Here is a 15,175-nt window from a genome sequence, read left to right on the forward strand (position 1 = left end):
AACCCTGCCTCCTCCATGTTAACAGGTGGGATATGGGTCAAACTATTAAGTTTCAACAGAATTTTTGTCAACCCGGAATCTATAGTTATGTTGTCATTCTGATTTATATCAAAGTGTACATTTTTATGAGTTGTTTTACTTTTATCAGTTATTTAATGCAAAAAAACAGCGGATGTCATACCATGATTGACAGCTCGGATGACACAGTTGTCTCCTAGCAACATTCTTACCAGATTAGTAGAGAAAAGTTGAGATAAAACATAATAAAAACTAACAATACAGTCATTGAACTTTGCATAAACATGAGTGTCTGCTTCACACCAACACTATAATCTCTTCTTCTGTAGACTGTACTGACCTGAGGGGTCTTTGATGTTTTATTGCTTAGTTAAATGCATCATTTAGAGTAAGGGGCCTGGCATTAATTCTACGGTTGCACCGGTCAGCTCTCTTCTGCGCATGTCTTGCTCCATATGATGTCACCAGTGCAATATGTCGGCGCCTGTTCTGGGGATATTTTGGCTTCAATTTTGTACAACAGAGACACAGGGATGCGTTGTCCATATTAATATACCGTGTATGTGCATGAGTCACCTCACAGTCATTTGGGACTTTAGGAGGAGTAGCAGAGTATGGTTTTCTGGCACAACTTCACCAACTACCAAGACGTTAGACGTTACGTCATTACAAAATGATTTAAAGCTTTCCAAGCTGCTGTATTTGTTGTGTTGGGGGTGACTTTTTGTGTCTGTGGTTTCATTTATACATGTATAGGGAGTGTATATAAAGTGTATTGTATGGTATGTTGTCAGTCAGTATTATATCAGTGGATGATACACCTTTAGTTGTTTGTGGATTCTTTAACTTTCTCACAAAAAAAAAATATATATCTTGACGTTCACCACCTGACACTTCAGAGATCCTTCAAATCCTCAGCTTTAGTGGTCAGGTGGATTTATTGCACATTTTTATTTCCTGAGGCGTTAGCTCTGAATGAATGTTGTAACCTGGGCAGAGATGTTGCTCAGATGTTACGGTTCCATTTCACTCACTGATAATCAGACATTTTCCTGCGGGTCAATACCATTCAGCCCAAGTGAACTGAACTGTAATTGCTGGCTGCCTTTTCATGACCGCATAAGGCTGAATGTGGTGTTATGAGTCCAGTGGCTCAGGTCATACAGAACGCATTTGGAGCTCGGAAGAAAAGAGGATTTAGGTATCGGCATCAGTGAATTTCTGCACTAGAATGAATTTTGGAATTTCTAGATACATTGATTTGTAAGATCAGAATTTACATTATGGTTTTATTATTGTTTTTTAAAATTGTGCAACAATATAATAACTTTGGACTACAAGTGCAAGACCAAAAAACATAATGTGGTGTCATAAGGCAAGTTACAGAAACCATGACAATGTAAAAAGGACCATGTAAATCAGTGTGAGCTTTACAATATGACCAACATATCCATATCCCGACACTATGATGACAGTTTTTGACTTAAAATCAGTGCTGCAGTATGTGTAATTGGAGGTATCCTTGCAAACAAGGGGGTGGAAGAGATACTGATTTCAGCTTTATAATCTGCATGAAGATTGTACCGGTCGTTTACCGGCTGCAGATCTCATCTTCCCTGCCCACCCACTCGAGGTGAATATTCCTGAATTTACTTTGTTCACACATCTGCTCACCGCCACTTCTTGTGGAGATTTTAGAAGGGGGCTGCAGGAAAAAGTCTGTTCACATGTCACCTGGAGTATTTGGGGACATTTTCAGAAGTGTGGTGCATGTGTGAAAATGCAAAGGGTTGAAAAGATTGAGAGGTTAACTAAGCATAAAAAAGACTACAACACAATGGTTGTTTCACAACAAATGTAAGACAATACTTAATACTTGCATTGCACCAAATATGATGATTAAAGAGAGTTATTTGTCAAAAAACCTGAAATATTGGCATTGGCAAAAAGTGGAATGGCTATTTAAGTTTGATGTGTTTAAGCTTGCTAACTTTGTCTCAAAAGCTTGGAAAAGAAGACAATTTATTTAGTTTAATTAGGGTTTTTCTACTTTTTGTTTTCTCATTTTGTTTCAATGAATAGACCTACTATGCACTCTGATCCTGGAATGTTTTAACTCATGGTGTCATGTAAGCCCATGGGGCATATAAATGTATATATGACACAAAAATAAAACTTAAACATACAAACATTGTGTTGGAAGTCAAATTAGAATGATACAAAAAGAAAGACAAAATCAAAGTAGGACAAATCAAAAAAGAGAGAAATCAGAACTCCAAAAAAACCAAACAGACAGAAAAAAATGTTAAATTGTGTTAATACATATGAGTAAATATGTGTTTATGTGTTTCAAATCAGAATACTTAATATGGGTTTTAATAAAGTTAACTGTCACATTTATAAAAACGCTTCTCCCCCTCGGGTCAGATAGTTAATTTAGAGGACATTTTCATGCGGCGTGAACACATAGGTTAGCAGTAGCTTGAGGATGGAGCCCCACGCTGTGCTCGCCTATAGTAAGTTCTGCAGATGGCAGGGGGTCTATATGTGTGTCTGTGTGTGCGTTAGTGTATGTAACTGAGCCCTGAACCAATTAGCTCCTTCTCGTGGGGGTGGGGGCGACGGCTACAGCAGTGTTCCACAGGGTAAGGCCCCTCAGCCCTGTGGGGTCTCGGCCAATAGCAATTAGCCCACCAACAAGAGCCCTCATTAGCCCTCTTGATTGGCTCGGTAACTGCACAACAACAACAACAACAGCAGCAGCGGAGGCAAACACAACCAAGGTGACTCCAACAAGACGCTTTAAACCTGACTGTACTGTAATTAGTAAACAAGCATGGCGGTCTGTAAGTGGTAAACAAGTAGTTGGGTTTGTTGTTTTAAAGGAGTTTCCTATCTACTCTGCTGGATAAATCTCTATTATTACATCTTCTGTCAGCTCCACACACACAAAGAGAGAGTGAGCAGAGATGGAGCAAAGAAATAAACGAGTAAATCTAGACAGTGGAGAGCAAAAAGAAGCAGAGGAGAGATGCAGCCTGCTCCTATTATTCTATTACAGCAGCACCTGGTGGCTGAATCCACAATCACTGCCATGCACTGGATTCATGTTTTTTTTTTCCTTTCTTTTCTGTGTCTTTCTTCAGCCTCAATGTGAAGCTATCCCATGATGCAACATGTGTCCCCAGCACCTGCAGTGACAATGATGGCCACCCAGAGTGTTCCTCCACCATCGTACCAGGAGAGCCAACAGGTCAGAGAGGTCTCGTCAGATCTTACACTGAACATAATATGGCAGAACCTTAGAAATGAATGACAAAGGCCTTGAAAAACAGAATCTCTGTTGCTCACTATTTCAGATTACATCTGACACAAATTCTGTTACAATTCAGTGTTGAATATTTAGGTGCCCTCTAGTGTTGTTCCTGCTCCCTGAAGTGATGTCATTTCTATGACTCAATCACAAGTCTGGATTCAAAAGAATGTATTTATTATCCGATGAATGTTAAATAGTTCAGTCAAGAAAGGCATCATCCGTTTATACGCCCACTGAGAAACTGGTTATTACCGGGTGTTTGAAGGATCCTAGTTGTGTTGTGCATGTAAACACAATTTCCTTTATTCAGTAACAAGGAAAAGCCCTGATCTGCTTTTTTTTTTTTTTTAAATTGAGAAACATGGGTTTGAATGGCATTGTATGTGCAAAGCAGCCAAACACGTGCACTCTTTGTACTGACTTTGTTGTTGCTCTGTTCTTTTGCCAGCATTGTCTTTTAAAATGTCTTGCACTTTAACCCGATGAAACCTTTTACTTGATGGCAGTTCAAATCAAACAAACTGGAGGCTGACCTGTGAAGTTTTGAGCTTGAAGCCTACAGCACTGCACAGTGCGGTAACGTCATAGCTCCAGGAATTTGCGGTGAAGCTCGTAGCTTTTACATCCATTAATTCTGCTGATATGTATTCTCATATGGTCCTGCAGAGGTCAGGCAGAGCGCTCTCTGAAAAATATTTACATGAATACAAGCTTTTAAACCATCAGGTCAAGGAAATTTCTTGCACCTTTGCAATTTTGCAGACAAAGTGCTTCATTTTCTCATCTTTTTTCTTTGTTTGTTTTAAGTTGTTGTTCTATACTATTGACTACTATTGACATGTTAATTGACCCATCTGTCACATAACTGCATTTTACTAATCATGTTACTTCAGCACTGTTTCATATTTAGTCATGTAAATATTAATCTTTTCTTATTATGTTTATTGTTGATATTTAATGTTGTACCTGTTCATAAGAGAGCACAGTTCACCAAAGTTAAATTCCTTGTGTGTGTAAGCATACCTGGCCAATAAATCAGATTCTGATTCTGATACCAGCACCCCTCAAAACGTTTGTTTTGCTGAATTGCAAATAGTCGTAGGAGTTGTAGCCCTTTATTGTTAGCACCCTCCGTGCTATGTTGGCTTCTCCTCGCAAAACGCACAGGCCTGTGTACTGATGACAATGACGTAGTATTTAGTTATTTGAAGAGGAAAAGTGCACATTTATGTAAATGTATCGGAGTTAGGGAATGGCTTACTTTCATCAGCAGTCCCTTTGCCAGATGTTCTTTGGCGTCATTAATTAATTATATTAATTATAACCCATTAACATTAGTCATTAGTATCGAAAAATACAGATATATACAATACAATTTGTGTGAACAAATCATATCCAACATAGGACATGATGCAGTTAAAATGACCATAGGTACAGCATCAGTATTGACATTGTTGGTTCTCAATAAACCATTATTTACATTATATTTAAACGATTGATGCTGACTCTCTAATTGATAATGTTATAAAATTCCACTGATGTGATGCTCTGAAGGAAAAGACACCCTGGCTAAATGTGGTTTTCCTGAGTGGGACTGACGTTGTATGTGAAAGAGCTTGACGTAAATAGACAATAGCATAGAACCGAAGGGAATAGATCGGCCTATTGTCACCAATACCCAATCTAGTTATTTGGATCAGGATCAGACCGCAATCAGATACCTAATGAAGACACAATTCCTGTAAAGTGCACGCAATGACTTCAGCTGTGTGCACTTAAGGATGATGGTAAAAAATAATACAGCACATAGAAGTGTTTTGGTATATGCCACATACAAAGGTTAATATTTGCAAGATGTTTCATTATTTTGGATACAAAACAACAATTTCTCAGTCAAACTCACAGTGGGCAAAATATACTCGTCTTTAAAGTTTCTCCCTGGAATTTGTACTCAATGACTTCTTTTTGGAGTTAACCATCTGGGGCACCAATGTGAGGATGTGAGACTTTGGTAATTTACTTCAAATTTCTCTATATGAATACATCTTCACATGTATGAGACTAAGAGGTCAGGCCCCAGTCTGCATAGTTCAACATGTGATGGCACCAACAGGTCAGGGTAAGAAATGAAACCTCACTGTGGATGGACCCCGGCTTTGTCACGCACTGCAGACCACCCCGTGTGTTGGAGGTAGAGCTGGTTCATCTGACCGCCTCAGCCTCTCCTCCTCGTCCACACCACCTCTGTCTGCTTTCGCCCCGAGGATTAGTGCCGAGGGAGAGCTCCCGAGCTGCAGTCTGCGCACTCGGCAAATGCAAATGAGAGCTAGTTAAGTGTGAAGAAGCTAATTTATTTCCCATTTGGTGCTGGGATTAAGACTTGAAGCTTCCTCCCATCCCACCCTGACTGGGAGGGGGGGGGGGGGGGAGAGAGTGGGGGTGCGGTTGTTAGACTCATTTCCTGAGAGAGAACGAATGAGAGAGGAAAGTGGGGTAGAGGATGAAGAAGACAACAGATCGTCTTCGCGCCTAAAGCACAAATAACATCAAAGGGAGCTAACAGATCCTGTAGTGTCTCCATGTTGGACCAACACTGGGGCTGTGCTTCTTCAGAGCGCAGGAATATTCAGCGCCATATGAAACACACTGCTTATTTGACAGAGTCGTTATTAATATTTAACAGGAATTTATATTTGACCTGAGCATGCCTTGTTCAATTACTGCATCTATCCCATCATCCATTCTGTTTTACAGCTTCATTACAAGCCTGCTGACCTGTCAAGTAACAATAATTCACTCCAGCTACGCCCTCATTTATAGTCTGTCAGCATCATATGCATGTTATTGCTTTGGACGAGTGATTAAAAAAATACTCTGACCTCACTAGCAGCGACATGCTCAAAGTGTGATGTGGAAGAATTGAATCTGAGGATAACAGCCTTCATAAAACCTTTATTTTGGCCATGTAACATTCATATTTACCAGATTTTTAGTATTTAGTACCTGTGTCCAAAGACAGCGCTTTTTGTGCTGGAAGCGCTCAAGACCTTCTTACAGAGCGCTTCTCACCAGCGGTGGTAACAAATGTACACTTCTCCTCCCTTCAGTAATGTCTGTTAGGTGTGTTTTAGATAGCTCTGTGTGCTTAATATTTACTTCAATTCGAGGAAGTATCATCAAGAAAACATCAAAACAATGTAAAGCAGTCATCCCCTGGCTCCCTGTTGTTGACTAAGCTGATGTTGTAAGTCCCGCCCTGTCTTGATTCCGATTGGTTGGTGAGGGAGAAGTGACATTGATGAGCCCGATGCTGTTCAAAAAGTTAAACTGATTTCGACTGAAAGTGCTGTGAGGAAAATACTAGAGAAAATACTAATGTGTGCGATGTGTTTTGCACCAAGACAGCTAACTATTAGCACTAGCTAAGATGGTGAACATGCTAAATACGTAACTTCTTGTGCTGTTTTTATTGTGAGCATACTGATGTTAGTATTTAGCTTATAGCGCTATAAGGCCCAAATACAGCCTCACAGAGTCACTAGCATGGCGTCGATTCATTAGCCCTTCGAGATTCTGTGGCCCTGTAACGTAGTTCTGTTTTTTATAGTTCCTGGATTTGTACTTTTACATTGCACCCCTAAGCAGCTTAATATTAATATGCGCTAGTGTATAGTGTTACAGAAGCTAAACGCAATATGACAGCAAACAGCAGGAGCTTCAAACACACAGACAATAATTACTTCTGATGGTCACTTTACTCAGCAGCCTCTGACATCAGTGTGTGAATGTGTAGGTGTGACCTGCGGTGTAAAAGCGCTGTAAAAAGACTAGAAACATGCTATACAAGCTCATGTCCATTTACAGTGTTTGCCTCTGTTACCTCTGATTCTGGACTAGACTTTGCCCCACCATTGTTTCTCTGTGACATTTAAATTGATGGCGAGGCATAACAGAGCCATTAGAGTCCTGCACTGAACTGTGCCTGTAAAAGGTGCTTTGGTTTTATGTACTGCCGGCTGAGAGCTTGTCCATTTCAGTTTTTTCTCCAAACGGCAACCTCTAGTGTTGGAATGTGAAGCCAACAAGAATGTGCAAAAAACTGCAATTCCTCAATTTTTACACTTCAGAGTCAAAAGCCAAGGAATCCCCTTTAACACCCATTTTACACTTACTGCTTTTACACAGTAAATGAACACATTTGGTATAATTAGCTCAGTTCTCTATTGGTACACACTGTACGGGGATGCATTTCTTTTTACAACTCTTCTGTTTTAATTTGATTAAGTCTTATTGTTTGTCATTAATTTATAGATATAATTGGGGGTGTTGATGATTTGCCTGAAAGGTGGAGACAGTGTAGCTGTTTGATAGGAGTTGTTAAGCCTGCCTCATCTCCACCTATTTGTCTGTTTTTAAACTGATTGAAAGCCAGTTTGAGATATAATATCTAACATGGCGACCGCCCTCATTCGTAATGCCTCTTTAGCAACAAATGTTTGACATCACTGCGAATACGTCCATGTTTTCTACACTCTATGGTTCCTCTGATTCAACTATTAAGCTAACAAGAAACCTGAAAAGACTTCTGATAAACATGATAGTTTAAATGTAAATAAATATCTGTAATCGTTGTTTTCTGTCTCCCCAGATGACGGGCACAACTCAACAGAACACCAAGACCCCCCAGGTCCACATCCCAGCAGCCTCTGCAGCAGGAAATACCTCTGTCAGTGTGACCCTCGACCCCCAGGCCCAGCTTGAGTCTGACAAGAGGGCCGTTTACAGGTGGGTTCCATGTCCCCTGAGAAGTTCGCGTGTCATTTTTATCCTCCATGGAACAAAACACAAATGTTAAAATCAGAGTTATACCTGAGGTGAAACAATCACTTACACCTGTGTGTGCATCTTTCTGCCCGCACTTTGTACGTCCTTCAAAGTAATGATTGCATTTCCTCCGTAGCACCGTGCCGGCTTTTGGAAATTGTACTAAATTGACTTGATGTGCTACTCGCTGACAAAGTGCTACAAACACTAGTGCTGTTTTTTAATACATTCCCCTAAACTCACCATGACTTGAAAGCTTTTGAAATTTGTACTTGAAGGTTGTCTCCTTCAATTTTCACTTAGTGCCGTCCGTAAACCAAAGAGCACCTTCAGTTAATGCCTTGACTCATCAAAGGAGAGCAGAAGCACCCTGAATTTACTTCTCTTTGAATTTAATAAATTGGCTTTTCAATATGCATCTGATATTCTGGCAGCAGTCACACAGGCTGCTTCTCTCCGTCTGTAATGTGTATACTGGAGTACTTTTAACCTTATGATTCAGATTATAGGGATGAGACAGTGAATGGATGAGTGAATGTTTTCTAGGCGTGTTATTAGATTAAACTCCAAAGAGGCCTCAATGAACTAATAAAAAATACATTTTAAAATAAAAAAAGTGTTTATAAGGCAAAAAGAGATGTTTTGTATGGAAGCCCAGAGCAGACATTTCTCCATGCTTTTTATTTAACTCTGTTTTCCTGTGATAGCGAGTACATTTAGGTTGTTTTCTCCAGATCTCAACTTATTTACCTCGTTATCTCAGGACGACGAGGCGACATGACTATTACGTTCACGACATGATGTAATTTCTTCTGTTTACTCGAGATAACAACATGTTGACATCTTGAGAAAACAACCAAAAAATGTATTCTCGTCATCACGGTAAAACCGACTTAAAAATAAAACGTATGGCTGCGTGTCTGCTCAGGGCTTCCGTAGTTTTGTCTAAGATTCCAGACTTACGTTGTAAATCATAATGTATTTCTTTTTCACGCCAACAGTCATTTTCAAAGGTAAGCATCACCTTTAAAGTGGTTCATCAGACTACTTCCTGTATGCCATCCTTCAGAGTATATCTGTAGAAATGATTCACACTAAGGGGGGTAGTGCATTCAAATAACATCAGAGGAGATTTTAACATTTTTCTAAATGACTAGGTCTACGTTATTAAATGCAATGAGACATTTTTGGCTTCACAAAAGTGGGATTTCACTTCCATTGGAGCAGATTTTAAGTTTAATGTGTCATAAGGTGTGAGTAAAAGCATTATGAAATGTTGTATTTCAATGTTAACAATCAAATGTGTATTATTATTTGATCTTTTTTGGCCTTATTTCTTTTTGTCTCACTTTTTTAGGGTTGTTTAAAAATTTGTCCCACATTTTATTTTTTAATTTGCCCTCTAGAAGCCCTCAGGGGCACCACCTTGTTCGAAGTAGAAAACAAGAAATAAATCACCCCTGGAACCCAAAACTCTTAAAAAATGAAGAAAAAAGCACCTCTCTCCCCTCCCAGCTTATCACTAGAATATTGATGCACCCTCATAATGAGCTTGTATTATCTATTTATGAGGTAAATTATTTAAAATACAGACATTTTTAATCAAGCTGGATGATCTCTGGTGGAGGCAGCAAACCGCCAACTTACTATAAATCTGTAGTGTGATATGAGACTGCCTTGCACTGCCTTGCACCGTCTGGCACGGCCCGCCCTGTAACGATGACACTGCACACTGAGCTGGGCATTTATCCCAGCTCCTCGAGACCCCCCCCCCAGCGGGTCTCCGACACACCGTAGTCTGAGGAGGTGCACGCCCCCTCACGCGGCGAGCTGCTGTTAAGTCCTTGGCGGCTCCTCTGAGATACACGGCAGCCTTTGATGTGAACAGCCATATTTGGAGCAGCTCCGGGTGCCGGTGATGGGGGAGGAGAGGGGGCTGTTTCAGTCCAAAAACAGCCCCCTCTTCCACTTCCACATCCACATGGGCTTTTGGGGTCTCCACATTTCCACTCCTTCATCTCTTAAATCGCACACACATGTAAAAAACAAGAAGATGCTTAAAGTACCAGCTAAACAAAAAAACATGTGACATATATTTAAAGCCTATTCAGCCCTCTTGTTGTCCTCAGTGTAGAATAGATGAATGTTAATAAGGATGTTAAGAATAATTTACTTCATAAGTAGCTTGATTGAAGTGCTTTGAGAAGAGTTGGGACGTGTGTATCCATCGTTATTACTACAAAACATCGCGTGTTTATCGAGAAGGACGGAGAAACAGAGCGTCTGGGAGTGAAGCCAAAATACTTATACTGCTGTTTTACTGATGTAGCAGGTCTGGAAGCTCACTGAGAGACCATCCCATCATATCCTAAACATAATCTTCTCAAGAATATCAGGGTTTATATGCTTGAAATTGACCTGTAAATATAGCTTTATATTAGAAAAGCTCTTTCCACACATGCACTCTTGATCATTTCAAGAACATTTCAGGATAGCCTGCACCTGAAATCTTCCTGAGGAGGGAGATCCAAGACAACGCTATGACGACCATTTTTGTCTTGTTATCAGTGCTAGGTGTAATTGGAGCCAATTATAGTATAACTAGCAAGTGGAAAAGAACTGGTGAGCAGAAAAGATTATGAAGCAGCTTCCCTACGTGCTTCAGTCGTGTTATAAACGTCATCGACCTCATCTGCTGGCTCAGACTTCAGGCTGACATTTTACTATGGGGCTGGCAGGCAAGTCCAAGTGAAGTGAATAATTCTGCTCTTTGTGTTCACTAGTGATGTGTCAATCCCAAATGAGTCGGCCCCCATTTGAAAGCCGTTTCCCCCTTTTTGTTGTAATTGAAGGCATTATCTTTTCTCCTCACAGCTCTGCCACAAGCACACCTAGTGCTGGGTTGTAGAAAATCAATGTTTTATACCAAACATTATTTAAAATCCGGGAATAACACGTTTAAGTATCATTACAATGAAACATCTCAGTGAGATACATGCACACATTCATCAAAGGTAGAAAAAATGATACATGTTCTGATTTAATTAAACCAAAATATTACCAAAATTATAACTGAGCTGAGCCTAATGATCCAGATTACTGAAAAAAGACTTCCCATCACTAGTGTTCACACATGCAGCTCACCCTGAACACGGTGGGCCTTTTTTAGTAGTTTTGTGCATGTGTGAAAACGACATTTGTGGTACAACATGCATACAAATGATGAGGATAAAAACAAGATGGTGCTATATACAATCTGCATGTAAACGTGTCGGCCAATTAAACCGTTGCAATCAGCGAGCGAGATCCAGCACCAAGCTCAGGGAGCAACACGAGCGAGGAATCCGCAGCAGGAGCCGTTAAAACGTGATTATTTGTTGCTCTTAAGTGAAAATCCTTGCTGTTCTGTATTCAGAGGAGGCCGGGCACATTCACATTTTTTAGAATCCTCTTTTTAGCCCATGCGAGGAGCTAATTGCAAAATGCACATCGTTACCTTGTTAAAAAAAAAACACAATTAAATCATGACTTCACGATCCACGTCTCCCACAGTGCGTTCAGAATTATGCAGAAAGACACAAATGGCTTGCTCTTTTTTTAAAAACAAAAGTCTGATCTGCCTGTGGTTCCTGCTTTTTACACAGCACTCATACGGCAGGCTGTAGACTTTAAAAGAGAAAAGAATCCACATCTCTGCCACTTCTTCTTTAATTATTTTAGCTCAGGAAGTCTGTGTGGGCTTTAATGTGTCTTTTCACTAATTGCTGGAATGGCAGCTTTACGAGGAGGTGTGTGGTTTCCTCTCTCCCTCGCTCTCCGTCTCTCCGCACACTTTGTTATTAGCAGCGAGTAAATGTGTGATAGGGTAATTAGACTAATGAGTTGTGGCATTTACTATAAAGATCCTTCTGAATCCTCTGCATCTTATTAAAAACGCTGGTAGAGGCTTTTTGTTTTTCAGGTTGTGTGGTGGGTAGTGTTTGCAGCGGATGGGAGCGAATTCTGCTCAGAGATGGAGACAGGCTCTTAATTAAAAGAAAAATCATAATGGGGCTTTTCTTTTTGAACACACAAATGTCCTTATGATCCGTAGAATCAACCAGAAGACACTGTTTTAAGGTGTGCTTTTTATGAGTGTTTGAGTTAACTGCTGCTTCCCTTACATGTAGAACTCTGGGATTTACTTATGAACAGGAACTGAAGTGTTTCTTTGAGAAGTCTTAAAAATAAACAGCAAACATCTGATTAATTCAGGAGGAGGTTTTATGTACTGACAGAGGGCTCTCTACTAGACTGTCACGCTCTCAGGCCTTCTAAAAGGCTTTATATGCGATTTTTTGATCCAGTAGATGTCGCCCTTGAGCACCAGAATGAAACCAAAACAACTGGCGGTGCATTGTTGTGCTAGCATGCTAATGCTAGCGATCTTTATTCTGCTCGTATCTTCACACTGCATGTAAATTTACCTGAAATGAGCGTGATCTAGAAACACAGTTAAGCAGTGAGTACAGTATGTTCTTCTTCTTTTCTCTAGTGCCTCAATTAAACAACTTTTATACACGAGGGGAGGAGTCAGCCAGCCATCCAGGCGATGTAAACAAAGTGAAGATAGGATAGGATATACTTGATTTCTGCTACATTATAAAGCCTTTAAAGCTCCTGTGATGACTTTGAGCTCGTCATGAAATACACTCAAATTAAGACTGATAGCTTATATGTAGCCCAGGCGGCTATAGCACTCCGGCTTACACACCGCTTACCATGTGAGGGTACGGTTTGCTGTGGAAACACAAGCAAGATAAAGGTTTACCAACACCAACTACATCAAACCGGACCGCTCGGTGGAAACAGGGCTTAATACACTGTAAGCGTTTGAATTGATTTTGAAATCTTAGGATGTGATTTTTGTTAATAACTAATATGAAATTGTAAGAGATCCAAGGCAAAGTGTACTCTTTGAGCCTGCCACATAAATAGACTGATTGTAAGTAACAGATATACATTATATGGAGACATAGTATAGAAATAGTAATTATATATTTCTATCTATCTTATATCCTGCAAGGTAAAAAAAAAAACTGTTCGTTTTAACTCAGTTTTTCCTAAAAAGAATACAATTATTAAAAAACAAATGTCCCTCAGGTACTTTTGCATCTTATTTTCCTTCAGCCACTTTGAATTGAGAGTGTCATCTCTCTTACACACTTGATTATATTATTTTACTCTCTATTTAACTCTTTGCAGATATGTTCTCTTGTTGTTGAGACATTGCAAAACAATGTGAAGGATTAAAAAAAAGGCTTTAATATGTGTCCACAGTGGTGGACTGAACGCTATGCATGAAAGAGACTCTTTGTATTTTACATTTACATGATGCAATTTGTCAAACACATTGAAAAGCTTCTTGAGCTGCAGAAACAGTCGTTTAGGAGACCCGACACATTTTATTTGCATCAGAAAGTAAAAGAAGTGAAATTGGATTTCTTCTGTGTTTCCTCAGAGGTTGGATGCCTTTTATAGATGCAGTGTGTCAGTGCAGAGCTCTGTATGGTGCATATTATCATTTACTCCCTCCATAGTGGGTCTTTGCTGAAAGCCTCTCTCATGCTGGTCAGTGCAGAGTATTTTGCATTGAGACAGGATTTGAAGGGTTTGTGTGAGTATTTGTAGGAAGGCTGACATGCAGTCATGCTGACAGTCGCCAATCTCGGAGAGAAACAGGAATTTATTATTCATCCCTGTGTGTGTTTATGCTTGTTTATGCACTTGGTGTTAATGTATAAAAAAAGGAAGTGAAGATTTGATTTGTGTGGAACACAACAGGAGGGAGTGTGTTTAATTTCACACGTCACACACAGGGTTATCCGTGTTTGTGCTGGTCTGTGTTTGTCTGTGTCTGTAATGCACCATAGACTCTGTTTATCCACGCTGACACAATGCATCAATGCATCCTCTGCCACTGTGCAGCTCATCCTGCAGTGCACAGACCGGCATGTCTGACGGGCTTAAAAAATGGGCCGAGTCTCCTCCATTTAGCAGGTCAGCGTGTGTCTCAGCTCAGACGCTGCTCAGCGCAGGAAACTGTGTCAAAGCTCAACTACTTTTATTGGCTGTTTCTTTCAGATACTTGCTTTTATGAGTTTTCCTCGCCGCTTGACTTTAGATGAGAAAGGAAGTCCTCAAGTTATTTTCCCCTTTTCTGCTCTTTTCTCTGGGAACTCTTTGCAAAGAGTTGTATAATGTATGTTAACTTTTGTCGGTGAATACAGCAAACATAGAAGAGAACAGAACATTTATTCTACCTCACAGATGTCAGACACAACACTTTGGAAACAGTCATCCATTCAGAGTATTTCTCCACCTTTAATCATTTGTTCAATAATGTAAAGGATTATTGTTAGATGCAGATATATATTTGATGTTTACAAATTATTTTTTAACAAACTTTACTTATGAATGTATGCTTGTTTTCCTGATGGTTCTCAAGTTACATTTAGGTTATTGGTAAAGATTTTCTTAATTGTGGGAAGATTAAAAGCATTCCCTGAAGACAAAACAAAATACTCAACATGTAAAAGAAAATAGTTAAAGGCACCGTATGTAAATTCCGCCACCAGGGGGCTCTCAATCAAAACAATAACAAAAGATGACATTGAGGCTGGTGGGGAATCATGGGAGTGGTTCTCTCTCTGCTACTCTCTACAGTCACTGGTTAAGCTGCCTTGATTAATGAGTTGGGAGTAAGAATGTGTTGTTAAGAGAAATGTTTATTGTTAAGAATAACAAATTGATGAAATTAAGAAGAACATTGAATCACAGAAACTTTATCAGAAGCCTTATTTAAGGCGTGGTCACACTGGCCATCCATACTGTGCTGTACTCAAGCATGATTGGACACGGCCCGCGGTCACACTACACAAGACTAACCGTGCATAAGCACGATTACCTCTTGTACATAACGTCGTAATACAACACATGCTTTATGTTATTATGAAGCGTGCTCAGGTTACAAACAGG

The 15,175-nt window shown here is 39.9% G+C and overlaps 1 protein-coding gene across 1 annotated transcript in view; it reads left to right on the forward strand.

The window, feature by feature from the left end:
• The window catches only part of LOC132988749 (homeobox protein PKNOX2-like), a 142,728-nt gene that overhangs the window by 78,943 nt on the left and 48,610 nt on the right, over positions 1 to 15,175 (forward strand). The window contains exons 3-4 of the mRNA XM_061056321.1: positions 3,165 to 3,271; positions 7,983 to 8,119. Of these exons, the coding sequence (XP_060912304.1) occupies positions 3,185 to 3,271; positions 7,983 to 8,119 (224 nt within the window). The 5' untranslated portion in view covers positions 3,165 to 3,184. The remainder of the gene's footprint in view (positions 1 to 3,164; positions 3,272 to 7,982; positions 8,120 to 15,175) is intronic.

This window comes from Labrus mixtus, chromosome 14, assembly GCF_963584025.1.
Source record: "Labrus mixtus chromosome 14, fLabMix1.1, whole genome shotgun sequence".
In the NCBI taxonomy this organism is placed as follows: domain Eukaryota; kingdom Metazoa; phylum Chordata; class Actinopteri; order Labriformes; family Labridae; genus Labrus; species Labrus mixtus.